Source organism: Rhopilema esculentum, chromosome 10 (assembly GCF_057945365.1).
Source record: "Rhopilema esculentum isolate cy_ngs chromosome 10, ASM5794536v1, whole genome shotgun sequence".
In the NCBI taxonomy this organism is placed as follows: Eukaryota; Metazoa; Cnidaria; class Scyphozoa; order Rhizostomeae; family Rhizostomatidae; genus Rhopilema; species Rhopilema esculentum.
This window is the reverse complement of record NC_142824.1, coordinates 11,518,148-11,545,037: the sequence shown is the minus strand read 5'-3', so window position 1 is coordinate 11,545,037 and position 26,890 is coordinate 11,518,148. Positions and strand designations below refer to the sequence as shown.

The 26,890-nt window shown below is 36.1% G+C and overlaps 1 protein-coding gene across 1 annotated transcript; it reads left to right on the top strand.

Annotated features, from left to right (window-relative positions):
• Nucleotides 1-26,890, top strand: LOC135693909 (WD repeat-containing protein 64). The gene is made up of 34 exons (XM_065212493.2): nucleotides 1-78; nucleotides 2,204-2,423; nucleotides 4,565-4,686; nucleotides 5,666-5,777; nucleotides 6,237-6,343; nucleotides 6,703-6,732; nucleotides 7,268-7,321; nucleotides 7,899-7,955; nucleotides 8,237-8,342; nucleotides 8,605-8,713; nucleotides 8,912-8,954; nucleotides 9,182-9,279; nucleotides 9,628-9,707; nucleotides 9,967-10,020; nucleotides 10,428-10,513; nucleotides 11,306-11,347; nucleotides 11,958-12,042; nucleotides 12,146-12,291; nucleotides 12,768-12,894; nucleotides 13,808-13,968; nucleotides 14,973-15,140; nucleotides 15,588-15,718; nucleotides 16,325-16,441; nucleotides 17,176-17,452; nucleotides 17,753-17,861; nucleotides 18,432-18,544; nucleotides 19,154-19,266; nucleotides 20,044-20,161; nucleotides 20,857-20,948; nucleotides 21,749-21,836; nucleotides 22,684-22,767; nucleotides 23,403-23,495; nucleotides 25,046-25,093; nucleotides 25,943-26,890. Exons 2-34 carry the CDS (start codon nucleotides 2,258-2,260, stop codon nucleotides 26,003-26,005), a joined length of 3,399 nt encoding a protein of 1,132 aa, XP_065068565.2. The 5' UTR covers nucleotides 1-78; nucleotides 2,204-2,257; the 3' UTR covers nucleotides 26,006-26,890.

Here is a 26,890-nt window from a genome sequence, read left to right as displayed (position 1 = left end):
TATGTCCGTCGTAGACTCAACAACGACAGATCAGCTCACGAGAGTACTCTAACTTACAAAAGGATGCAACAGCTAAAGGTGAGGTTATCAAAACTTATTTCCGAGATTTCATGTTTATTGATTGGCAAAATATTTACTATCCACCACGACCATGGAGTGAGATCCACGCATTGCTTGCTGTTTAACGTTGTTTTGTCACTGGAAAATTTTCCTTTTAGGCCTACACTCTGTATTACTATTAGGGCGACGAACACTTTTTCAAAGAGTCGATGAAACGGCTATAGCCGTTATACTTCGTTCAAAATCGTCCTTAATCACGGCATGTAAACAGAATGGTACAATCTTTTACCAGATTTTTTTGAGAGTTAATATATTACTATTACAATTCTTTATCTTTTGATAGAAAAATAATCCTTTATTATGACCGTTTATGATTTGATTACAATGATAATGTATTATGGTAACGATAAATGATTGAGTAATATTCTTTTGCAAGCTAATAGTTTGGTATTCGCGGGAATAAGTCCTCGTGTTTTGCTGGAGAAAAGTTCTAGCTGTTACAGTTGTACCCAGCTTTTATGTTTGGGTTGTAATTGGAAATTGAATGAATTGCTCCTATGAACAAGTCGAAGGAAATGAATAAAATAATCCTGTTTACCCTTGGAACTATTCTTAGGAGCTGACCCTAATTTATAGATTCTTTATAAGGATGGGCTTTATGTTCTGACCCACTACCCCCTGGGCTAACCTGTAGATATTCAAGATATTGAATATTGAATATTCAAATTATTAGTCCTGATGACCTCTTCATGATCATCACTTCTCTTTGAAGACAGGAAATTTTCAGAAGTTGAATTATCTGTCTAAATAGTTCAGGGTTTAAATTACCAACAACAGTAAAAATATTATGATCTAGAGCTTTTGCTAACTCTTAGATATTTTGTGATTTCGAAAATTTTACAATCTTGATATTCTCTGATTGGTTTTGTGTGGTTTGGTTCATTTTGATTCATAATGATATACGAACATTTGAATGTTTTCAGTTGTATTTGCTACTACCTAGAAGCTAAAGGTAGTTTTTAATGCACTGCAATGTCGGCTTATCCAGGAGTGTCTTTGTCCCTCCTCTCTATTTTGATGTCTGGAAATACAGAGAGCTGATGATTCTCCTCTTTCTAAATGCAGTGGTGTAGTGCTATCAAAATAACAAGGGGGGCTTTTGCCCAAAATGTTGCAAAAAACAATAGCAAAATTAGTGATCTGCCAATTTTTGGCATCAACTTGCTCTACACCCCTGTCTAATTGTGCCAGGGACTGAGCCCCAGACTCTTGGGTTGGTAGCTCCATATTCTCCAACCTAACTACTAAGTCATCATCACACAATATTTGTTTAGGATGTTGCCATATTACAGTTAAGCATCCAATTTTGAAGTAAAAGGTTATTATAAGAACTAATACTGAAGTTGTAGATAGGTTGTGAAGCATTGAGTGCTATAATTTCAATTCTAAGTAATTTGTCTAAATATGACTATCCTATTCCTTTTTTCATAGGAGGAGCTCAAAATTGTTTTAAACAAATTATAGATTGTAACTTAACACTCTCTTTCTTAAAAGCTACCTTCAATCTCATTCTTGATTGAAGCCCCAGATTGTGCTTTGAATTTTATCCTGTAGCTCAATTTAAATCCACAAAAGGCACCCATTCTTTGGATCAAGTCCTTTGAATGGATTTGGTTACTATGCTAAAAACATTTGCCATTAATTGTTAAACCAATTTGATTTCTGCATGGTTTGAAATCCAGAGATTAATTGCTCCTGCTTTTAATGGTCCCATAATTTAATCAACTTGTATCTTTAACCACACGACTAGAATATACTAATAAATTCAAAGTCAATCTTCCTGTCTATCATTTTTTAATTCGGTTGATGATGTGTGGTTTGGTGACTGAAGTCCAAACACTCTGTCTCCTTTGTCTTTGTCTATCTCCGCTGTCTCCACCAAGTGATCAAACCACAATTATAAAAAAAGTTTATGTGATAAGATCGCCAAAAAATCATTTTGAAGACGATAACAGTGATATTTTCATTTAATTAGAGAATTTATCGATAAAGGTGACGAGATCTGAATTTTATGTGTAGAACATTGTGACTGTTGCTAGGATGCTGTCGATTTAACGACGTGTTTCAACCTTTGATGTTTCAGATTTCAGTATTAAATACCAAAACCCTTCAAAGGACTGCGTAACAGCGATATGTGATGTTCAAAGCATTCCAACGGGAACCAACTTTCAAGCAATATTCAAGTGAAGTATTTAAAGAGAAGCTTGGAAAGTTTTATCAGTTCATAAACGATTTTACGTACATTGATGAGGAGCTGAATCCAGAGGAAAGGCAGCAACTGCTGCAATCTCGCTTCACAAATGGTGAGGATAGTCATATGATTTTGAAACGTATTAAATCTTCCATAACTTTTATAGAAAACGTAGGTTATGATTGTAGGAACCTACAGTGACGCCGGGCTTGGTGGCAGCTGCCCCCTTGCCCTCGCAAAATAAAACAATTTTCTCTATTATGCTATTGTTGTGCCCTATTTCTTGGCGCTTTGCCCCCTTCCTCGCAGCTCTTCCGGTGTCATTTCGGTCCGGGAGGCTAAGAACTACCGTTTCCCTGCCCCTAAAGTTTTTGCTGCCCTTTCAGAAGGAGTAAGTGCCTCGTTTAGGTTGAATTTTTACTACCACAGTGCTGAAAAGGAGGGACGAGGAGTTTAACGTTTTACAGAAGTTTAAAGATTGGTAAAATATTTTCGTGAACAAGAAGTTGACGCAAATTGCTGAGGCAAAACTGCTGCTACGCAAATATCTTTTGCTGGGCGTGGGACGTTATTTGCTGACTTGACGTTACAAGTAGTAGTTTATTATTAAGACATTAAAGTTGTTATTTTTCAACCAAATATTTGTTAGATTTACCATTCTATTGACGATTGATGCGATTTGGCTGACCTTATAATTCTACCGGCTTGTCAGTGTTGTAGAAATGGTTTTGGGGCTTTGACTGTGCCCTTGTGATTCTTCGGCATGATACGTTTGAGAGGAGCATGATTTTCAGTCAAGACTTGAAGCAGCTTCAATCAAAGTCAAGCTGAAAAGTGATGGGCCGATAAAGTGTTGTGGGGCTGTTGAAGTGAAGAGATGATGAAGATAGGGCAGGGAGTTACCCAAAATGGTACAACGAAGAACAAAATAGCAATTGTTTACTGTTTTATTCTAAGGTATCAATCTGGATTAAGGGGCTGAACAGGATTTGAAATTGGTAGCCTGCAAAGATCCCTAACGCTTAAAGGCAGAAAAGGATGAGTCGATTATATCCGTGAATGAGACCCAGCTTCAACACCGTGTGCTATTTATACCAGGGCCGTCGCTAAGCACTTTCACTTGGGGGGGCCAGTCACCAATTTGCCGACGAAATAGAGCGTGGCCTAAGTTATTTCAATGTGGGGGTGTGGCATTTTGAGGCAATTGATTTTGTTTAGGATGTTCTCGTTAATCAATCATCGCTTCAATTTTCGAGTGACTGTGGGTGTTTAGGTTTCGAAGGCCTTGAAAGAAAACCGAAAAACGATGTCCCCCTGCGAGCGGGAAATTTTTGCGACCACGCCCTTTAGATTGTCTTAAAATGCATTTCAGAATATTTCTTGCAGTCATTTCTTGCAATCGTTTAAAACTTTTAACTATTTTTAGGCATACCTACGTTTCATTGATTTCATTCTTAAAATGGAGTTCATTACTACTTGAGGCCCCCTCGACCTCAAGGCCCTGAGGCACTTTGCCCCCTTTCCCTGCTTACAGTGGCTTCCAGTACATCCAGGATCAACGTTCAGAGTTTTTCAATAAACTTTGACCCTTCCCTAAACCCCAAACTTTAGGCAGAAATTAGGTCTCCCTGGATATTGGACATTAGATTCTAGACTTAGGCTGCCGAAAGGGAGTCATTTGAAGTTTTTGGGGGACATTTGCCCCTCCGTGACACCCATAGCGCTATCATTTCCTGTTTTGAATTGCTGAGGGCTTTTGGGCAATACGTTTAAATTCACATCCTCATCTTATCCCTACTGTTCGCTAAAGCTATTGCTTTGGGAACTTTGAAAGCAAAACCCGACAAAACTCTACTTTTAAAAAATGTGCCGACAAGAATTTTCTAGGGGGGTGCCGCACTCCCCCGCACCCCCCGCTAGCGACGGCCCTGATTTTTACTACTCGAAATCTTCTCCTAGAATTTCGATGTTGCACGGAAGTATAGACTCGATTCTGTTTTTCGCCAAAATTCTATGCCTTCCCCACTGCGCATGTGTTGTCGTGCGATAAAAGTCGCCTAATAGAGGCCGGCTTTTTATCTATTAGAAGCCAGGTTTTTTTAAAGGTTGTCCAACATTTCTCGTGATAAATAAATGTTTTCCAGTATCCGGTACCATATATTAAAACTGGTACTGTATAATGAAACACTGCAAAATTTATGCACCATTAACCTGTATTGTGTATCAGGATTTATGTTCTTTCCTATTTTTAAGGATACACCCCCTTTCTGCAACTGGTAAGAACTCTGTTTGGAAACGATGTCCAGACACAAGATATCAAGGCGGTATTTCGGAAAATCGCTACTTCTCCTGATGCAGAGGTAGACTGGGGCGAGGTAAGCATAGTCTTCATTGCTTGAAAACTGCAACAACAAACCAGAAAAATGTTGCCTCGTTTTCAGATCCTTTTGTTATTATCAGATGTCACAGCCAAACCAGGCCTGTATATAATGGTCAACTTTGTGCACCCAAGATAGGTTGCTAAACGAATGGATGTATTGGTCAAGTCTATTATTGTTCTTCATTCTTATTTTCATCAGTTTCTTTTTAGCTGGCAGCTAAAAATTATGGCTTAACACTAAAACTAATAAATGCCAACGCCTACTACATACTTCAGAACAAAATAAAAAAAAATATCAGCAATCCAATAAAATCTAACAACCATTATTTGTAATGCATATTATGTTTGATATGTAGTACAAAATTGTGAATATTTTCCACGACTATCCACCTGGCATAAAAACATTACCCAGTCACCAATTGCAATCTGCAGTCTACCATACCGTAAATCCTCAAATCAGCCCCTGGGGGCTTATTTATTTTTGATATTTTTAGACGGGGGCTTATTCGAGAGGGGGGCTTATACGAGGGGGGGGCTTATAGAATCATTTTTAACATTAAGAAAACATTATTAAAAGACCTCTTTTAGTTTAGTAGAAATTTCTTTATGAGCATTTAATTAATCACTACCAAAAGTATGAATTTGTTGTGGTAATTCAATAAAACGCGATAGGCGACCTCAGATGGCAAAAATCATCAAATTGAGGGCTCCCATTTGAGAATTCACGGTAGCAGTGGGGGCTAATTTGAAGGGGGGGGGTTATTGAAAATTTGTAGTGCTAGGGTGGGGGCTTGTTCGAGGGGGGGGGGGGCTTTTTCGAGGGGGGCCAATTCGAGGATTTACGGTGTTTAGTCGGGCATGTGAAGATACTGTCACTATATTTGGTCAATCGTGTGAAGATTAAGTGATTACAAGCCTGTAACTCGAAAAAAATCGTGTATCAATAACTTGGATGCTAAATGTTCTGATTTCAGTTGTTTGGAATAAATACAACTGTGACAGAAGATCTCCATGAAATTGCACAGCCAAATCAAACTCTTGACATTTTTACACTTGATTCAAAAATAATTGCTGGGCAAGCAGGAGGTGAGTTTCATCTTCCATCTTTTATATAATAATTTATTCTCCGACGACCTCTTACGAAGAGAAATGAAAACGGAAATAGTTAGTCTGACTAAGGAACAATAATTAGTCCATCCAAAGATGAAACTGATGAAGGAGCTAATTTTGCTTTCTTCTCCGGTGAATTCTTTTATTCTAGGGCAAAATTTTCGTGTGTTTTGTAAGTTATTTTTTCTTCATTTCAAATTAACATTATACTCGGTTTAAACAGGAGAATGTTGTCACAAAATCATTTTTATCCTTTTTTATTTTTGAATGTTAATCGTAGGGCCACGCTGACTCATCTCAGACATGTACATTCAGTATCTTACATTAAATCTTTAATCTTTGACCAACTTCAGTGCTTCAATGTTGTTGCCTCCTTAAGCAGAGAAATTTTTACTTGAAAGTATCGTCTCACGTGGTTTTGATTTGTGATTACAGGTGATCGCAGAAGCCGTGAAAACATCAAATGCATCACATACTCTACTGAGCTGAACATTTTTGTCACTGTCACGTTGCACGGAATTGCATGTCACTGGAATTCTAAAGTACTTATGATCATTGCTTTGATTTTGTAGATTGAAATTTGCAGTTTGTTTGCGTGGATTTTGCTGAATCCTGAAATACACTGAGAATATTTTTGCTCGGTATTTTATGAGTGGTGGCAGTAAAATCCTGACAGTTAAACACACTATCGATGCCTTGAGTCTCTGTTAACTTGAAGATACCTGCCTTTGTCTACTCAACATCGAACAATTGAATTTTTCACTTCCTTACAAACATGTTACTATTTGTGATTAGGGAAATTCAAACATTTTTCTGTACTTTTTGAAAATAATATCAAAACTTTTTTTTGAAAAAACAAGGTAGTAAACGGCTTGTATTTTCTGATTTTCTTTATTTACAGTTTCGATTCAAATCTTCCATTGATATTGGGGTAGGTGTTGCTATTTATTCGTCTTCATCTATTAATTATAACCTCACTGTTCGTTAGCCTGTAAAAAATCTAACTTTTTTGCGAATTGCAGCACATAGGAGCAGGCTTTTCATTTTCCGAAATGATTAAAGACAAATATTATCAGAAAGTGCTCCTAAAGTTCCTTTCCAAAATTCCCAGGAGGAATTCAATTCCTCAAGCCTCCACACTGGCAACATCTATGTTACAAAAGCAGTACTTTGGAATTCTCAACCCTAAGAATCTGTTGGATGAATTCACTTCCTTTCAAAACTTGTTGCTTATTACTTTAGAGCTCTTCCGATGCATTCAAGTTTCTTATCTACAATCACAAATCAATTTTCTAGTATCAATGTTTTCGTTGTTCAGGCAGATCTCAACCTCTCTATCCTTCTGTAATCTTAACACGTTCTCTCTTCCATCGTTTTTACAATTGGTTTTCTATATGATGTTGTTAGATTCTATCGAAAGCTATTCCCCCTAGCGGAAACGATATTGTTCTGCTTTTTTTCACCAGGAGTCTTCTTGGGTAACTGGATGCTGCATTTTGCCAGACCTAAGAAGAATAGCGGTGAGTTGAATTGAATTGAATTGAATTGTCAATGGAATTGAATTGAATTAATTGTGAGTTCTTCCTGTGCAACATCGGATCTGTATGATCTGAGGCTGTCATACACATTCCACCTATGAAAAGTTTCCATCTTGTGCAGATAATGTCTTTAAGGATTTGTATGCCAATTTCTTGCACATACAGATTAAGCAGCTAAGTAAAATGCTAGGGGAGGGGGCTAACTAACGTAATACTTTAAATGGGGACTCCCTATCCATTGATGATGGTGAAACAAGACAACTTTAGATTAATTAGTGCACTTCAAAGGGCTTCTTTTTATTAAGTGGGTATGAGACATGACGTGGGGTGCAGCATTGGCGCACAAGTATTAGCAGAAAGTTTTGTTTGGGGAATAGCATGTTTTCTGAAAGCTCAAATCACCTCTAACTGCGTAGGGATGCGTTACGTGCTCCATTGAAGGGGAAATACCCCCACCATGAATATTCTCATCTAATGCCTTTGTTTAGAATTCTGGTTTTTGCTTCTTAACAAAAGTTTATTGTGACACTCATAAACTGATGACTTTCTTTTTCTAAAGATATCAACAGAAAGATCGATTGTGATATGGAACTACAGGGCCAAAGGAAAAGAAAGGGTAGGTTCCAAATGAGGAATCTCTCTGAAATTGTTTTTGTTTAAAACTTCTGTTATATTGAATTAAGCTAACGTGTTTAAGCTACCGACTATATTTTATTTACTATTCGCTTCAGTTTTAAATCTATGAAGGAGTTATTCGTAATATACACATGCATTGGTTTTAATACGATGTACCTTTTTCTTTTCTTTGCACTGTCCTCGTCACCATCGCCCCACCCTCTGTTTTATTTTCCTATTCTGTTTCATCTTACTCCTTAATGAATATTGACTTTATTGCAGAATGTTTTTCACATAAAGCCAATTGACTCGCCTCAGTGTGTTACAAGAGTCCCATGGAAGCACAACCCAGGGACGGAAGATTATCTCATCTATGGAGATGAACAAGGTAACTGAATTCCGTGCCACAAATCTTTGGATCTCCAATAATTTCTCGTATCAATAGTAAAATTTTTACCACCAATCTCGAAATTCTGACAAACATGATCGCAAAATCTGCAACAAATCTGCTTTCAATTAGTGTGCTGTCTAATAGCTTAGATACTTCTGTTTTGTGTTTTCTTAAACTTTATACAAATTCATGCAACATATATCAAAAGTTGTAAAAGGACTGGAATTCAGCCACTTTGCATCTATGATTCCATCTTTAGGCCACATTAGCTTGATGACGTTGAATTGCAAAGACTTTCAAAAAGTTGGCAAGGTCGAAAAGGATCATGGGGATACAAACAATGTTATCGACCCAACTGAGTTGACAAGGTGAGAAATTGCAAACCTTAACTGAGATTTCGCAATACTAATTTTTCCTAGGGTTGCATGTACTTGCAAGTAGGTGGGGTAGCTTGATCAGTAAAGGGGCAAGACCAAGTCAGGTTTCAAAGTATTTTGACTAAATCCCATTTGAAAATTGTAGAATTGTAAGTAAAAGGAAGGCTTGAAAAATCTTGTCTTTTACAGGGAAATTGTGCGAAGAAAGTTTCACAATGATTGGATTTTGCAGGTAGGTTTTAGTCATTTGTAAAACTCTTGATAAATCCTTCAACATTTACGGCAAATGTAGCTGCCAATACTACTTGTAATGAACCCTGTAATTATATTTTGATAAATGCTGAAACATTTTGGTCTTCTTGTAGCTTGAGTGAATCACAAATTTACTTCCCGTTTCTAGTGATAACGGTTTAAATTTTCACTGGCTCGGAATAAGAAATTTTATCCTTCGTTTTGCAGTTGAAGTATATCCCCCAACTACAAATGTTTGGATCGTGTTCCAGTGACAAGGAATGTTCATTTGTTCTTTCAAGATTAGACAATATAATGGACACCAGGTAGGTAGCATTTTTCTTTATACGATAAATTCAATAAATACTTTGGAGTTGCAGTTTACTTCAAAATCATTTAACCAATTTTTCAGCAGGTGCTAGTTTGGAAAAAGAAACCTCCTCAAGAGCAGCCTTCGGGCTTAGATATTCATGATGTCACTTTGCTCTCCAAAAATGTTGTATATTTTTGTCACTTTAATTTAGAACCAGTAACAGTAACCTGAACATATTTCAAAGTAAACCTTTGATATCTGTTTGAAAAAATGACTGTAGGTAGCATTTTTTAGTGACCCATCAGGTCGCTAAGTAGTGACACAGTCAACACCCGCCATGCTTGATTTTTTCCCATTTTAGGCCTGTCCGTGAAATGTCGTTGCACAAGGGTGTAAACTGCTTCGTATACTGCGTTAGAGCCAATGCAATAGTAACAGGAGGTAAGAGAATGTTGAAATAAATTGTATTACCTCAATTTTGATCAAATGCCGTTTACATCAACCACATGCTATCTTTTGCCAATAATCTGCCTGGCTAGTCCAGAAGTATGTGATCAATAGTTTTGCTCTTCAGCTTATGTTTATAGGACTATCTCAGAACCATAAACAAATTTATTTCACATCGTTGAATGTATGATAGAAATGAAGCCAAAAACTCTACAAATGCTAGTTAATTTAAAATATTCCTTCTTCTCTAAAGGTGTAGATAAAATTTTGAGAATCTGGCATCCAATCATCATGTCTAGGCCAACAGGTATGTCATATCTTCCTATATTTTGCATGTTTAAACCATTGTTGACATCACGAGTTGTGAAGATCGTTATCAATTTATGATGCTATTTGATTTTACGAAATTTTGTAATGAAAAGGCACGACTCACAAGTTTGTTCAAGTTTTAGCAACACGTGACTAAGCGTTGCCTTTGCAGAACAATTCATGGTTATTGGACTCGTTGTTAATGTTGATATTACTACCCGTGCTTCTCTATTTTTTCCTGCTCCAATAGATGCATTAAATAATTCTGCATCCCTACATTGTATTTATGATTACAGCTCCTCCCTTCTTTTTTCCTGCTCCAATAGATGCATTAAATAATTCTGCATTCCTGCATTATATTTAAGATTACAGCTCCTCTAAAAAATAACATTTCCTCGTTTCCAGGCAAACTCATTGGTCACCTTTTTACTGTTACCGATATCGCATGCAATGAAAGGGACCAGCATTTGATCAGTTTGTCAACGGCTAGAGTAAATATTTATCCTGCTATATTAATCATTATTTTTATGCAATGATCGACTTCTGAATTTCTTTGAATCTATATTATCTAGTGGCGTTGCTTGGCCTTCTAGACTAAAACAGGGGGGGGGGGGGGGGGCTGTGGAGGGTCCTCAATAGTTAAAATTACTGACGAAGGCAAAGATGAAGACAAATTCTGGTGCTATCTCAACTATCGATAGACGATTTTACGGACCAACTAAAGATTTACCGACTCAATTAGGGAGTTTCACACCCCCCTACATCCCACCATTCATTACATCTTTAATGTTATCTCATATTATAAATTCGTTTATTATAAAAGTTGGAGAGTTTTTCTATCATTTTCTTTCACCTTGACACTAGACTCAATTCCTTTTTGATAAGATTCAGCAGAAAAAAATGAAGTTAAGAGTTATTACGTATTCAAAACATATGCATAACATTGCATACATACTCAAATTCATCTTATCAAATGCATACATTTTATATGCACGCATAAATGCATTACAAAACTATGGAGTGATGAGTGATTATGTATTCAATTTAGACATAAATTATGTATGAAAAGAATGTCAAGCCTTTGGTTCCAAAACTCACTCTCTCTAACTTTCATCTAAACAAAAATAACTAAAATATCTAGAGACAAATTTTTATTTCCAAATTGTTAACCGTTACATTTATTCAAAGCTGTTGATGTTTAGAAAATTTTTAGCTGTCTTTTGTCAATTTGTGCCTCGTATCTGAAGAATATTTTCACTTTTTTCTACACGTACTCTTTCCAGATTTTCAGGATCTGGGATCTACAAAAGATGCAAGGACTACAGGTAAACCGTGTTATCATAATGTTGTTAACATTATGTCAGAACGTTTAATCCATTGTTTTGCATAGAGGTTGATCCCAGCTTGTTCCGTTGCAGAGTGTGTCTGTGTCAAAGTAGACTTTCTAAAACAGGTTTTTGGTGGTAAAGATTTTTCAAATGGCTTTCGTAGAAAACAAACATTCTAAAGTTTTTGGTGCTCGCTCGTCTCAGAATATAATTCGAAAACCTTTAGCTCGGAAAAAAATATACTCAGTTGATGATCGAAATAGGCCAATCAGAATTGCGAGTACGTGACTGTAATAATTGTCCAATAGGTGTCACTTGCCTGTTGATAAAAATACAAATGAGACTTTTTGGTTAAGAACGACATTTCTTTTTGGAACATGTTCCCTAAAGAGACGATTTCGTTGCAGAAAAATTTTCTGAAGGGGGGTGAATTTTGTAGCAGCAGATATTTTCTGTTTGAGCATTAGTTGGGTTTTGTTGGAAAATTGTATCAGGTGTTTCTTTCTTCTAGCAGCAGTACTAATGAAACCAATGAGAAATATATGTTATATAGTACAAATATAGTCTATTTTGCCATGTGTTCTTGAACGGTATGTCGTCGTTACAGACTTTTGCGGTTGGGGAGAATCTCACAGCTGAAAACAGAACTTGTGTGATGCAATTCGACAGTAAATATGATCGTCTTATAACAGGTACGCCTTTCAAAAACATTCTTAGTGTTCTTTGTTTACTTTTATCTTTTATTATTGGTTTTTAATGTATTTGAACTGTTTTATATCGTTATTTCTCTCCAAGGAACAAACATTATTGAGTTATGGCCCGTTAATCGAGACCAAGACAGCCAAATTGTACCCCACACTCACGAACAGTCGATATCGTGTATGCTGTATAACGCTGTCCTCAATCAGGTAGTTTCTGCCTGCATCGAGTGCATTTTAAAGGTTTGTGATCATTTTTATATTTTGAAAAACACGTTGATCAGTGCTCATGGAAGCACGGAAAGTGGCCATTGCATCGTGTACTCCATTACACAAGCCAAATACTAAGACGGTTGATATTAGTCACATTTCTAATTCCACGGATATGATTTGAACAATGAAGCAGGAAGAAGGTCGTTTGTTGTACAAGTTTCACTTGCCTTCAACATGTTACCAGTAGAATTGAGGAAAGAACGCTCCATCTGCAGATTCAAACGAAACTTGACTAATTTTACTCTTTAGTTTTTCTATCCTATTCTCTATGGACTTTAAGATTTGAATTAAACTGTATATTTTAACTGATTTCTTGCTTTTTATTATATTTTCGTAAGATTTGTATAACTGTATGTACAGCAGGTCCTTCATTGATAGCAGAAATGAAAGAAGCCAACCTGTTTAAATATGATTTTAATAATAGTAATAATAATAATATTTTCTAGGTGTGGGAGATCGAAACAGGAGAGTTGGTTTACACTATAACGCAGGCCCATGGATCCAAATCTACGTTCATCACTGCAATGGTCACTGACGATACGGGCCATCGTCTAATCACCGCTGGGCAGGACGGTAAGGGAAATTCTTGTTTAATGCTGCTCCGAGTTTTTTTCAATTCAGCGCAACATTTTTAGGGAACAATTGCCAAAGGGTTATTATTCGTGATTTTACTTTATTTCACGTGATCTTTGATGGCATGGACGGGGGTTGACCCAGTCAAATATAGGCCCCAAGCTGTTTGTCTACAACACATAGAATTGATCAAGGGCAACGCTAGTTACCATTAGGGGGCAGTGGGAGTTAAATTAATGCTTGGATTAAAGATACAAACTCCGACAATGTAACAAAACCTCCAATATTTCCGAAAAATTTGGTGCTTTAGGGGAGCTGTAGCCACGCTACTACCATTCCTTTCAAGAGGCCTTATTTGTGAATCCTATAGGCCAAGTATTGGTACACTGGTAAAATTTCTGCACATGATATCCCCATCTCCTTCCCGCTGAATTGTTTTGTTTATATTAACTGCTATGGTATTGGCCAATTGGCCCCCAAAATGTAGTTATATTATTTAGCATTATAACCACAATAGTTTTGGTGCAGAGTAACTGCGGTTTTGGTCCTTTTTTACTGCAAAATGTTATTTTCTCTTACCTGGGGTGCCAGAGCCTCAAGAAACCGTTGATAAAGTATTGTAGACCGCTGCAATGGCAAGGAATATATCAAAATATATTTCTGTGACTAATTTCAAACTACAGTTCTGAGAAAAAACGGTGGAGACTCTGGCACCCGGAGTAGTTTTATCTAGAAAACACTTATGCAACAGGGCGTCCCAAGAACATTTTACAGAGATTTTAGACTAAAAAATTTTATCGATATTTTAAGCTTCTTTGTATAAGTATTCACAATTAATACCGTAAAATTAGTAACGAAGACATTTATTCTGAATGTCAAAGTAGTGGTATTAAGATCCTGCTATATTTTGTAGGGTCATTGCGGCTTTGGGATTGCATCAGCTCACGCTTGCTCAAAAGTTACAACTCTGAAGTATCAAAAATGTCAAAAATCTGCAATGTTGCATATATTGGTCACAATGAGACGAAATTGATCATCGCGGGAACGGCCAATCGAAGCGTGCGTGTTTTCCAGGTAGGTTTTTCTTAAAATTATGCGTTTTGATTTGTGTGACAAGGAAAACGGTGAGAAGAGAAGTAAGATGGCATTTTAATATACGGCCAAAACCCACCCGTAATAACTTAATGTCTTAAGAATCTGCAAAGTGAGATTTTGGCATTAGAATTCTCTCTAGTTAGAGCCAAAACATCCTAAAAATTGCTTAATTGTGGATCAATTAAAGTATTATTCTGTTTTTCTCAATTAAAGTATTACACTATCAAATACACCTGCTCCATTATTTTCATATAGTTTTGGTACATGCTGTTACTTTCAAATAAATTCTTAATGAAAAAAGTGGTTTTAGTCTTGACTTTAAATAGAAACCACTTTGACAACCTAAATTGCTTTTCAACTGAATGCAATTCATATAAAAATTGTTTAGACTGAGAGGCAAAATTCCAGACTTCTTTACGTGGGTGTTTACTGCAATCTTGAAGTGATGTACAATGCTTGCCAAAAGTCTTGGAACACTTGCTATAATTTACGTTGTGCACGAGCTGCAACATCCCCTCCCCCCTTGTACAATGTTGAGCCACGGAAATATGAATAATCCTACATGTACAAGTGATACATTTTTACATAGCTATGGGTTTCAGCTAGCGAATCAACATTGTATGAGGGGGAAGGGGGGCAACACCCTCATTTTTGACATGGAAATAGAAGGGGACACGCGAGTTCACAGAAATCTCAGGGTGTTCCAAGGACTTTTGGCAGGCATTGTAGTTTTCTGTTTTCGTGATAGTTTGATATATCTTGTTTTTTTCTGCAGCCATATGTATATGAAAAAGATTCTTTATTGTTCACTCGATGAACAGGAATTTTATATACTATTCATTATTTGTGTAAAGGCTTTCTTTTTTGTTTTAGCTAAAAAAGATTTGTGTATCAAGTTTTATAAATGAAGATATTAGTTGCTACATGTTTTAGAATAGGTTTGCCTCTATATTTTGTGATAACCTTTTCGTCATTTTCGCCAGGACGCCGCTGATACGATCATCGAGTTGTACGCACTATGCGACACTGTTCACATCAATGTTGAACAGATCAGACTTGGCAATACGCCGCAGAAGACTCCAGCCGACGATCGGAAAACGTCCTACGACAGGCATCTTCTGGGCGGTGATCTCAAGCGTCAAAGCAGTTTTGTAAGTTTTAAAATGCTATATATTCGCTATGTTTGGAAGATAACTGTTAACCGGTCTACCATGTTAGAAAGTGTTGGACGCGCTAAAACAGAGCCGCGCGCGCATTTGTGTTTAAAATAGGGTGATTCGAAGCTTATACACAGAGTTTCATGCTCATTGCTAGCTTTATGCAAATGTTTTTCATAGGCTTCCCCTACGCAAGTTGAATAGTGGAGAAGGGAAGGGCACGGATAATTTAAAGACTCAGGACGAAAGGTTTTGCGAAAAAGCTCTATTTTCATGCAGAAAAGTGAGAGCCATTGCCCCTTGGCTCATCCCCCTTCGTCTTTAGGGCCCTAGTATTAAATTCACACTACGAACTGCACGAATTCGCTATTTCTCCCAACTACGTGCAAAGTTGGGTAATTGTAGCATTCACAGTGCAACTTGTTTTTGTTTCCTTTTCAGCTAAGCAACGTTTTTCTCTCAAGTGATGTAACCTGCATGGATTATTCTGCAGATGACAATCTTACGGCTGCTGGTTTTTCCAACGGAAGCGTTTTTGTCTGGAATATGGATGACAACAGTCTTGTTTCGAAGCAAGTTTCAACCCTTTTCCTATACTTAAAAATTTTATTTTCGTCATTGGGTATCTCTGTCTTTTATATTTATTTTAATGAAAATATTCCAAAATTTTCTATGATCTATTTACAACTGTGAGAGAAACATGGTAAAAGTTTCGTTTTTCTGTAACATTTTGCTGGATTTTCGTATATTAAATCTTTATAGATGTCATTGGTAAAGGCCGTGGGAAACATTTTCAAATCAGGTCCATGTTGAACGAAGGGCATATAAAAATGACACATTTAGAAGGCAGTTGGTTTCTGCATTGTTGCAAAAATTGATGCAATTATGGCGATGATGATACAACGATGACTGCAGTTTTCATGTATTTTCATGCGTAATCCAGTACATCACGATCCTAGATAAACTGAAAAAGGTCATGAAGTCATGGAAATGTTAAATTAAAAGCCCAGAAATTTCCTTTTTTGCTTTTTTAAACTTTCAAGTGTTCAGCGATAGAGGCAGACAGTGAATTCAGCTTGTCAATGTCTCAAGGCTTTGGAAGACTCCTTAAAGGTGGTCTCAATAGGACTTCTAGCTGCCTTTCCCTGTTGTAATTTCTATTCATTTTCTCTACCCAGAATCCAAAAGCAGCAGCTTTTTCAATCGTCATCAAACACAGGGGGCTGGACTAGTGATTCAATCAGTTTCTTGAAATTCCTCGTTCATGAAATCGAGCCTGATGAATTAAAGGACAGGTATATGTTCTAACTTTTTATTTGTTTTTTTGGCTGAGCCTAAGTATTTCAACTTAATGATGCTACTGTATGTAATGTTTCTCCTTTTACCAGCCAATTTGAATTTTTCAATACAAAAGCATTATCTAGATTCCATATTGTGATACAACTTTGAATTATAGCTATTATGTAGGTAACTATATAATCTAGGGGCAAAGATATAATCAAGCTTTAGGTAAGTTTAGATATATTGTTTAAGATGTATGTTAGCAAGCCAAGACTGGACTTCCCTGCCTGGTAGTTATAATAAACAAAAAGCAACGAAATCTGCTCTCATCAATGCATACAAGTTTCCAAATTCCTTGCCACTTGAAAAGTCCAGAAAATAAGCAATATTCGTCAAAAGGTTTGGCTTAGGGCCTGCCCTAACATGAAAGTCTTCATTGGTAGCCGAGGGTAACATGCGCAGGGTCCAAGGTATTATGGTGTACCATTGCTATTTTTTAATTTTTTAATTGGCGGACTGGCAAGGGATGCTGAAACATTATTCCATTTTGGACCCTTAGGCCTTCATTTCATTCTGAAACATACTGTTTACTGTACGTGATACCTTAATCTCGGCAGCAGCATCTTTAGAAAAGTGAAGCTTGTACATTAGTAGCGTGTACGCTCTAAATTCTTTTTTAACTATATTTGTATTTTTAATATGTAAAATAAAACATGTAATTCACACGAGGTTTGTTTGTCTTTTCAAGAAGTGAAACAAATTCTGCTTCAACACTACGCAAAAATTCTGTGATGGAAAACAAAGATGATGGATGCTCCGCGTTGGCCAAGGAGCGTGTGGCTTCCGAAACTGACGCAGTGGCGCTGTCTGTACATGGAAGCCATCCAGCGTATTTGGTCAGCTCTGGAAAAACGAGAGAAAGTGATGCTTTGCCAGCCACGAACTTCGATGCACGACGTATGAAACACATGACCTTGTTGGTTGTATGCAGTGAAAACGGATCTGTTACCTTGACGACTATCGAGGTAACATTTTTATGTCTTTCAAAGATATTGTATTTGAATTATATTTGCCAACAAGTGAGATCTCAACCCTTTCTATAGTGCTGGAAACTCTGATGAGCTCTTTTGTACTCCCCCCCCCCCCCATACAAGGCCTAGATATGCTACCGTAACCCATGTTTTAGTAAAATCAGAAATCACGTTTCTTTCGTCATTTTATATACTACCTCTTTTGGTTTTGAATTAGCATTTGATAAGATACAAAGTTTTGTTAAGTTTTGACAAGCCTGATGTTTTAAGACTATTTAATTTTTTCGGTTTCAGGGAAAGGTTTTGATGCAAATTACCGTTGCGAATGCGATTCAGAGAACTCGTTGTGTCACTGCTGTGTTGGAAGTCAGAGAAGACATGCAAATCTACTCTGGTGACACCAGTAAGTTGTCTGTTTTCAGCTTGCTAGAATACGGCAAGATATTATTACCGAGGAAATTTTAGTTTTAATTTGCCCAGAAACTTTCTGTGGACATTTTACATATGAGGAAGTTGATTTGTTACTGTGAGGAGGCCAAACATTCTGATATCTACAAATGGAGTATCTATTTGAACATTGTCGTGTATAGAAGAAAAATGAAAATAAAGGGAATTGACATCATTCTAGTTGTACCTGATTCCTAAGAGGTATTAAGAATGATAACTCCTCAAGAATGATATTTTCAAGTGATAATTTTATATTGACAGTCTCAATTGAAGGGAAATTCAAATGAAACTCAAAGCCCTAAGAATACGAAAAATGCGTTAGACGAGATTTATTTGCAGAAATACCTACCCTATAATGTCGTTTTGGTACAATTTGCAAATAAATGACGTTTTTCTACTTAATCTATTATTTCATACCATAGAAGAAATATGATAAAAATTTCATACGATTTTCCTCTATCAAGTCTATTCGGTTAATAATACGGTTAATACGGTTTATAATTTAGCTGCAAACCATCTTTCGTAGTGGGATATCTTAGCTGCTGGAACCTAAGTGACTTTTGGAAAATAACTACTGACGCAGTAAAGGTTGGCGATGCTGATAGAGATGTTCTGCCTAACCATGAAAGACAGCTGGAGGTAACAAATGTTTTCGTGGAAACTACTGTTCCAAAGTTCTAAGAGAGGGTTTGGTTGAATTGTTATTGAAACTCAAAGCCCTTAAACCCTATAATTTAAATTTTGTGTCAAGAAATGAATATTGACTTGTAGACAGGATAAGACAGATTTTCAAAGTATCAATGGCTGTAGTGGTATCTCTTCCTTCTTTGTGAATCGAGAAGAGAAACAGCATCGATATAGCTCAAAAGCCAACCGTAACAGAATTAGATTTGGCTTTACTTTAATGGAATATTTTGCAGCACGAAACATGCAGATTTTTTAAGGAAACAGTCTTCGGAACATACAGAGGCGCAGTTGCTGGAGGCATGGTGGGCGAACTGGCAAAAATGTTGTCGGGAAAATTGGAAAATTCTACATATTTGATAATTTGCATAAGATAATTTGTCATTGATAATTAGATATCTGTATTTTTCATGAGGTAAAGTGAAGTGGTTGCTCACTGTACAGAATATTTTGTTGGAACATATTCAGCTTAGCCCCCCCCCCCCTAAGGGACACATTACTCTCTGTCTTGTTACACTGAAAAGTTATATGAACTAAAGAGTGTCGTTATGGCTTCGATTCTAGGAATCAATCGAGCAGCTATTGACATGGCGGGCACATCAAATGAAGATAACAAATATAGAATACATACGAGACTATGATATTGTTCTGTCTGCGTCGATCGATGGCTCAGTAAGGTCTGTATCTCAGCAAGGTTTATTTTCAAATCACTCTCTAAATATTCTTATCTATGAACCAGTAACAATATTTCTTACCAGCTTTTCAGCCGTTTGAATGTGCTTACAACAAACCAGGACCCGTTCGTATTGTAACGCAAGTGTTGTAGTAACCTAATAGACTATGTGCAGGAGCATTACTTCATGTGACCCATATTTATATAGAGTTTCAAATTATAGTTTACAGTATTACAGTTATGTGTGTAGGCCGTTTGAAGTTAATATAAAGTTATCGTTCTGTTCTGTTCAACCCATGCGTTGTTCTAGCTCCTTCACATCTTAACAAGTGTCAAATCAGGAATCAGACTTTTCCTGTTTTGTTAACTTGTTCTTATAATGATGTATTGTGAATAAGGTGAAATATATATAATATTATCTTATAGTAAATGTTTTCCAGATATTCTTCATTTGATTAAAGTTGATTACAAGTAAACCTTTGATAATAGTTTGGTTATTCTTAATTGTTTATCCATCTATTATAATTTATATTATATTATAGGATAAGTAAGGCTATTGGCTGTGATTATTTTACCATTTTGTGCCATAATCTTAGAAATTTGCTTATCGATACTTTGACTGTTTTATTTGTCCCTAGAAAAGTTAATTTGTCTCCTGCATTCTATAGACAGAAGACACTTGCTTCTGACGACCAGGTGTCAGTTTTACCATATCATTTGAATCAATTTTCGACTTTATTAACCGTTTATTTTCCAATGATACTTCTCTTAAATACATTAGAATGTGGCATTGCAAAACAGGACATTTCCTTGGCTTTTTTGGACAGTCGAAGCCATGGCATCTGAGCGACGAAATGCTGATTCCTCCATCACCGGTTCAGCCCCATGACATAACCGAGGTATGTTTTATGCTAAAGAATCGTTAGAGAATCGGTGAAGGTAGTAAATATGACGTTTGTGACCCTGTTTTACAAGACGACTAGGAATAACTGCATTGCTTCCGAACATTTGCTTTAATGTTTGGTAGTCACAAGGGACTTTGGTTGGCTGAAGAATTGTTTCAGGACTATATGCAAAAATCAATCCCAACTGCTATTGTTAGATGTACCAAATATTGATATTCTAATAGATATCATTTTGTTGCAAAATACCCGAAAATGAACGCCCCTTGCCTTTCTACACAAAAACATTAAGCACTCTTTCTTTATTTCTTGCTCCTCTTTAAATTTTTCGCCGTTGAATCTGTGTGTCTCATTTTTCAAATGACGTAGATGGACATTGTGAGAATAGAAAAAGCTTTCTTTATCTGTGTGGTCTTGTACGTATCGGCAGAAAATAGTATCCTGGCCAAGCCCGTGGACCTCCACTTACGTTTGCTCTGCCTTCCAGTCTACGTAGTTCATTACCATATCATTTTTAAAACTAACCCTTCACTACTGTTGAAGCTATTTAAACAAGGGAACCCCCCCCCCTTATTTTCTTATTGCTAAAATTAAAGACTTGCAAAATTGCTAATAATTCATAGACTTGCAAGTTCATAGTCTATAAACTAAAATCCTAGTTGATAATACTGTTTGATTTTTCTATTCACAAGACACCTCTCAAGCCATTAAAGAAACTCAGGCTCACTAATATTAATACAAAACCAGAGGCAGCAAAGTGTCCGTTGGCATTTGATGTTCAAAGGTACGTGTTATCTTCATTTCCCATATTTTTAAAATCCTTTTTCAGAATCCATAAGATTTTTTGTAAACATCGGCCTCGTATACTTTGATTTAATCTTGCGTTGCGAAAAGCTTACCCTTTCAGCATTAATTCTTTACTAGCAAGGAGTGAGACATAGAAGGAGAGAATTGGATCCCAGACCTCTTTAATTTTCGATAAAATGGCACTTGACAATCGTTAAGAATGTCAAATAAATTGATATTTGGCAAAAACTGCAAATAAATTGCTTCGAGTGGGGATGTGCACTTCAATTAAATTTGACGCCAATGAAATATGTTTGATTGCGTAAAAAACAAAAAAGAATGAAATCTATACAAAAGGATATTGTACATCTTTCTGGATGTACATAGGACATGACTGCACGCAAATTTACTGGGGGGTTTCGAGCCAAAAAGCTCCTACTTTTCCAGAGCTTCGCACGACTTTGACATCAAGGCCTGATCAGACTCTCTGTACAAGGCCTGATAAAAAAACAAAGCCAAAAGACATGTCATCGTAACCCATGTTTTCATTCCAATTTAAGCCAAATCAGAAGTCATGTTTGTTTTGTTATTATATTCAATACTCCTCTTACGTTATTTGATGTAAAGAATAGGACGGTTCTAAGTTGCTACTCCGGGTTTCACGCTAAATGCGATCACCAGACAACAGTTGAAACTCGGAGAGTAGCAACTTATAACCGTCCTGTTCGAAACACTTATCTTCTCCTCTGTGTGACTAATGGTGGTTTTGACAAGGTTGAGTTTTCACATTTTTTGCAGGTGGTCCAACGTTCCAACACTACCCGCGATAACAGAAAAAGAAAGCCCCAGAGACAAAAAATTCTTCTCTTCTTTATCAAAGCCAAAGGTAAAGTGATGCTTCGTTACAAAGTTAAATCGAACAAACTTGAGTCACCCTTAAACAGCAATTGTTTTAATTAGTTTTGTATGCTTTTTTAACTAGTTTGTTTTGGTTGTAAATTAGCATCCTTAAAAATATCTTAAGTGACATCTGTTATTGTCTCTGTGAAGAAATATAATATTATATTCCTAAAAGAAATATAATATGTGGTTGTAGCTTGGTGTAAAGATAGGTTTATTTGAATATAAAAGTATTTGTTGCTAAATTAGGCTAATTTGCTTAGATGATTCACAAAAGAAAGGACCTCTGACGTAGGCTGTCTGCGGGACCCTAAAGAATCTTACGTTGAAGTGATTCAGGGAGCAGGACCAACTGCACTCTATTGTATAAGAACCAGATAATTTCTTCAAAGGGCTGATGTCTGTACCATTTTGAGGATTTGAGGCTCTGTTGTTTTTAATATTATTCTTATTTCGACATTTTATTTTCTACCACTACTTACTGTCAGTGGTTTCTAGACTGCTAATTAAAAGTTTTGCATGAAATTTTTAGTAGTACTGTTGATTTTCTGATAAAATATACCCTCTATTTTGTTAGCAAAAGGGAAAATTACATTGTTTTTCTTCAAAATTTTCATCGTGTTTTTACGTTGTTCTTAGTTTTGGCAAGTTGAGCCTCTATGTTGTTAGAAATTCTGCTCTTATTAAAAAGGGTGTAAGAATTATTTAGCAATGCTGATTCATCAGTTGTTCTGTGTTCAGAAATGCTTAATCCTGTAGCTGTGTTTTATGAGATTGGTAGTTGAAAATTTTCTTTTCACGTCTAATTACAACGAAATGTTTGTATTTTGCAGCATTACAACTCACATTTGGAGAGCAGCTCGGTCACTGCAACTTATGGATCAAATTCAGTGTTTCGAACCCTACCAGTTTATAAGGTAATCTATCTAAAGACCAGTAAACAATTACCTAATAATTTGCCATTACACCGAAATTTTCTTTTTTTGGGAACAATCTCCCTTCATTTGTATGTTTAGTTCAAAAATTTTCTGATTGGCCTCTTTCGATCCACAACTGGGTATATATTTTTCATCATGTTCTTTCGGACGGTTTTATGCTCTGAGGAGTGTCAGACGAATAAGCTTTTAGCCAATATGTTGTTAAATGTTTGCTTCTTTCAAAGCCATTTTCAAGTTCTGTACCGCCAAAAAAATACGATATGTTTATTTGATGGTGTTTGGCAGCCATTTTAAATTTATATTTAGTAAGATAGTGCGCGCATTGGTGTATGGTATTGATTTGTAACTCCGAGTCTCACTAGTAGAAAAGTCTTAGCAGCATGCTAGTCTCATACAGGTCCGCTCACAATGACAATTTTGCAAAAAAGTTTTAACAACATACCAATTTTGAAAGCAGTCTTTTTTCTAGATAATTGTGTCGCAAAACTTTGTAGGAGCAGAATATAATTATCAATGCTTTATCTTGATTGCACAAATCGACGGGACCCTGGTTAACTTATTGCCTTCTTGGGTTTTGAACTGTTTAAACAGGGATTTACCTTGATATTTTGTAGGTTCAAAGTCCAAAAAGATTGAAAACTCCGTCAGTGAAATTCCGAGAATCTACTTGGTACAAAAATCGAACCAAAACAACCACCCAAAACAAGGTAATAAATTTTTTTGCAACATCAATTACCTGCTTGTCCTCTCTTTAACTAAGCTTAAAATTAGATTCTTTATAAAAATGTATTTACCAGTGAAAAACCTGGGTGATCTAGCTAACTATTTCTCATCATATTTGTTGGTATTTTAAGCCGTGTTTACATGTGCTCTACTTCTGTGCCCTTTTTTTATCTCAGTTGCTTTTTATTCATTGGTTTTAGAGAAGCTAGGCTAATGAAGAGAAGTAGGTATATTCAAGAAGCAAAGTCACTTGATTTCTCCTTGACTTTAATAAAACATTGCTCTCAATCCTGTCATTAACAAACCGGTTTATATCAGGAGATTACAAAATTGACTATAATTCAGCACACACCACCCAGCACTTTGGGTCATATCTGTGTAGCAATTATCTCCTCCTTCTTTCATCAAAAATTCGTTACCAACTGTGTATGGGATTTAATATCTTAGCAAATGCTTAAACCATAAAGGATACACCATAAGGAACGGAGCTCAGAGCCAGCTGTTGCTTTGTTTCATTTGTCATCTGTTGTTTATATCCCAGAGATTTATTTTGTCGTTTCTAAGGAATTTATTTCATTTCAATAGACAACAAATAAGAATATTTTTTGTTTGATTTCACAATCCTCCCAGTTAGCAATTAATTATTAATGTTTCGTGCTCTTCTGTCTGTTTTGAATGCTCGTCGTGTTTACCATGACTTTATTTATATTTCACAACAGGAAAAGGTCATGCGGCTTTTTCATGTCAACTTTCAGTCAAAGATTCGCAGCCATTTTGTTTTATAATAAATCTCTTTAAACCTTAATGACAATGAAATGAAATCGACCCAATCTGTTTATATGTCAGCTGAGAATATCACTAACTCAGACAATGAATGTATTTCTTAGAGGCTGGTCATGTATATTATTCCTCTTTCTAGAGCATGAATTGTGTTTAGAAGACTTGAATTCATATTTTGATAAGCTTGATTGTACTTAACATTGACATGGAAAATGCTGGATTGGCTTGTTATGAAATCTCATAAGGTGAAAAGATTCCTTTTTGACTCGAATAAAATAAAAGTGTAGTATCAGTGTTCATTGAGATAGCCAGGGTTGAAAGATTTGAGGAGCAAAGAGAAGTGTGAAAGCAGGGGGCCAGGGAAAGTTTTGGCTGAACACACCCTTTGAGAAAACGCCCCATTTTGTAAATGCGTTGGAAAAAGCTATGGTTTTTTACGCGTAAATGGTTGGCTAATCAAACACACAGCTAACGTTACCTACTCACCCAACGTTATCATACAAAGCTTCAAGGTTAATACACGTGAACGATACCTTTATTCACTCACTAAACATGTAAGGACTGGGTTTCTATAAATAAAAGACAAACAGATTTTTATTTTGATAATCTGGAAATAAAAAGGAAGAGATGAATCAGAAGATATATTCTCCAAAGAAAGATTAATTAATAAAACTGAAATTTATAGCTGTTTCAAAGATAGCAATATACGCCTGTTATTGCACCGATTTTTCATTTTGTGATACTTTAATTGTAGCGGAAAAGGAATGCTGCCGCATTTAGAATGCCATCTCCAAAGAAAGAGGTATTTATTTGCATTAGTTATTCATTCATTCATTTATTCATTCATTCATTAATTTCTGGATTTGTTCATTATATTTGCGAATTTAGGCTATTTGGTCACAATGTGACGATTTATACCCCGAGGAATGTGGAACGTGCAATCGTTATATTCAAATATCTTTCTGGCTTCAGAGCACAAAGATTTGAATTTAGAATTCTAGCATTTTTGTCTGTCCTTCAGGTTTTTTTAAGAAAATATCAATACTTATTGATCTCTAAAGTTCTGCTGCTCTAAAGTTCCCCTTTTTCATGAATTTTTTGAATTTTGAATTAGTCTACAAAGTAGCTCGAACTCGCTTCTTCTTAGTTTGATTCAGGAGAAAGTCAGCAAAATGACAGCAATATGGAACATTGACATGCACGACTTTTTAATTTTGGTATAGAATTTTGTCAAGTATTTTTGTTAAGAGTGCTAGCCATCCATTCTAAGATTTTTTCGACAGCAGCTGAGACATTTTGCCATTTGGAAAACCATTATCATTTTGTCACCGAACTCTTTCATATCGCACTAAAGCATCAAACAGTAACCCAACAATATTTGTAACGTACATATAAAGCTTTGCTAATATACCGCTAATATTGCTTGCAATATTCAATATTGCTAATATTGCTTGACTATCAGGTGATGAAAATGACTGCAAAAGTCATGCTGGAAGAATTGAACAGAAATGGAGTTTTGTCAAAATTGACTAACGGTTACGTCTATGAATACAGGAAGATTGTCTGTCACTTCAAGACTATCTATAGGGCGGCAACCCTTTGGACAATTTTTTCCATGATGGTAGTTACAACGATCTTGTACTTCTTGCAGGTCAGACCAGTTGTTCGGTTTCCACATATTGTCACTGGTTTCAAGAACGGCGGTGGCAGCTAGTGGCATCGAGAAACTTCAAAAGGCGCTGCCTCTTTCCTTTCCGTTCTTAAAAACATGTAGCTAAAGTGTGTTTATTTAGAAGAGTGAAAGTCCAGCCATTTGCAGGGAGGATCATGGAAACTGATGACTACATTTTAGAAAATTACTAGTTTGTTTTTAATGCACCCTTTTTAAATGTATAATAGCGAAAATCATAGATCTAGTTTAATCCGAAAAAGATACATTACAGCAAAATTTTTTGCTTTCAATCAGTTTTAAAACAATGAATATAATTTTTTTACATTATTTAGTATCAACTTCAACACCCTTTTTCCTCGAAGTGGATTTTTGTTTCTGTAACTTAGCATCTAGAAGACAGGTAAAGAGAATTAGTATTCAGAAGTTCAGAAAAAATAGCAATTTCAAGGCTGACGATTGTGAGGAAAGTCAGTGACAAATCAAATTTCAAATGCCACGCCCTGACTACGCCTTACTTTTATTGCTTTTAGGAAGATGTTGAAAATTTTGGCTAATGATTAGGAAAGATTAGCACATTTCTTGGCCCTGTTGGTTCAAATTAAGATGACATTTATTTCCTTTTTTAAGTCGCTTGTTCAAAAAAATAATTTATTTAACTGTCTTTCGTTAGCTCTCCCTGATACGAGTGCAATGGCCCCTTGCAACACCCGCAGAGTATGTTATTGTGTGTTTGTGCAACAGATGTTTTAATTTATAGACTGTATTTGTAAATTATGACTTATATAGTGTGACTGTAAAAATTTATTAAACAGATTTAATATATATGTGCAACAGATGTGATTTTTGATAATTATTGTAATAAATATTTGATTATAATGACTTTTGTATGATTTTTTAAAAAGCCAATAGTATACAGGCTCTCCAAAC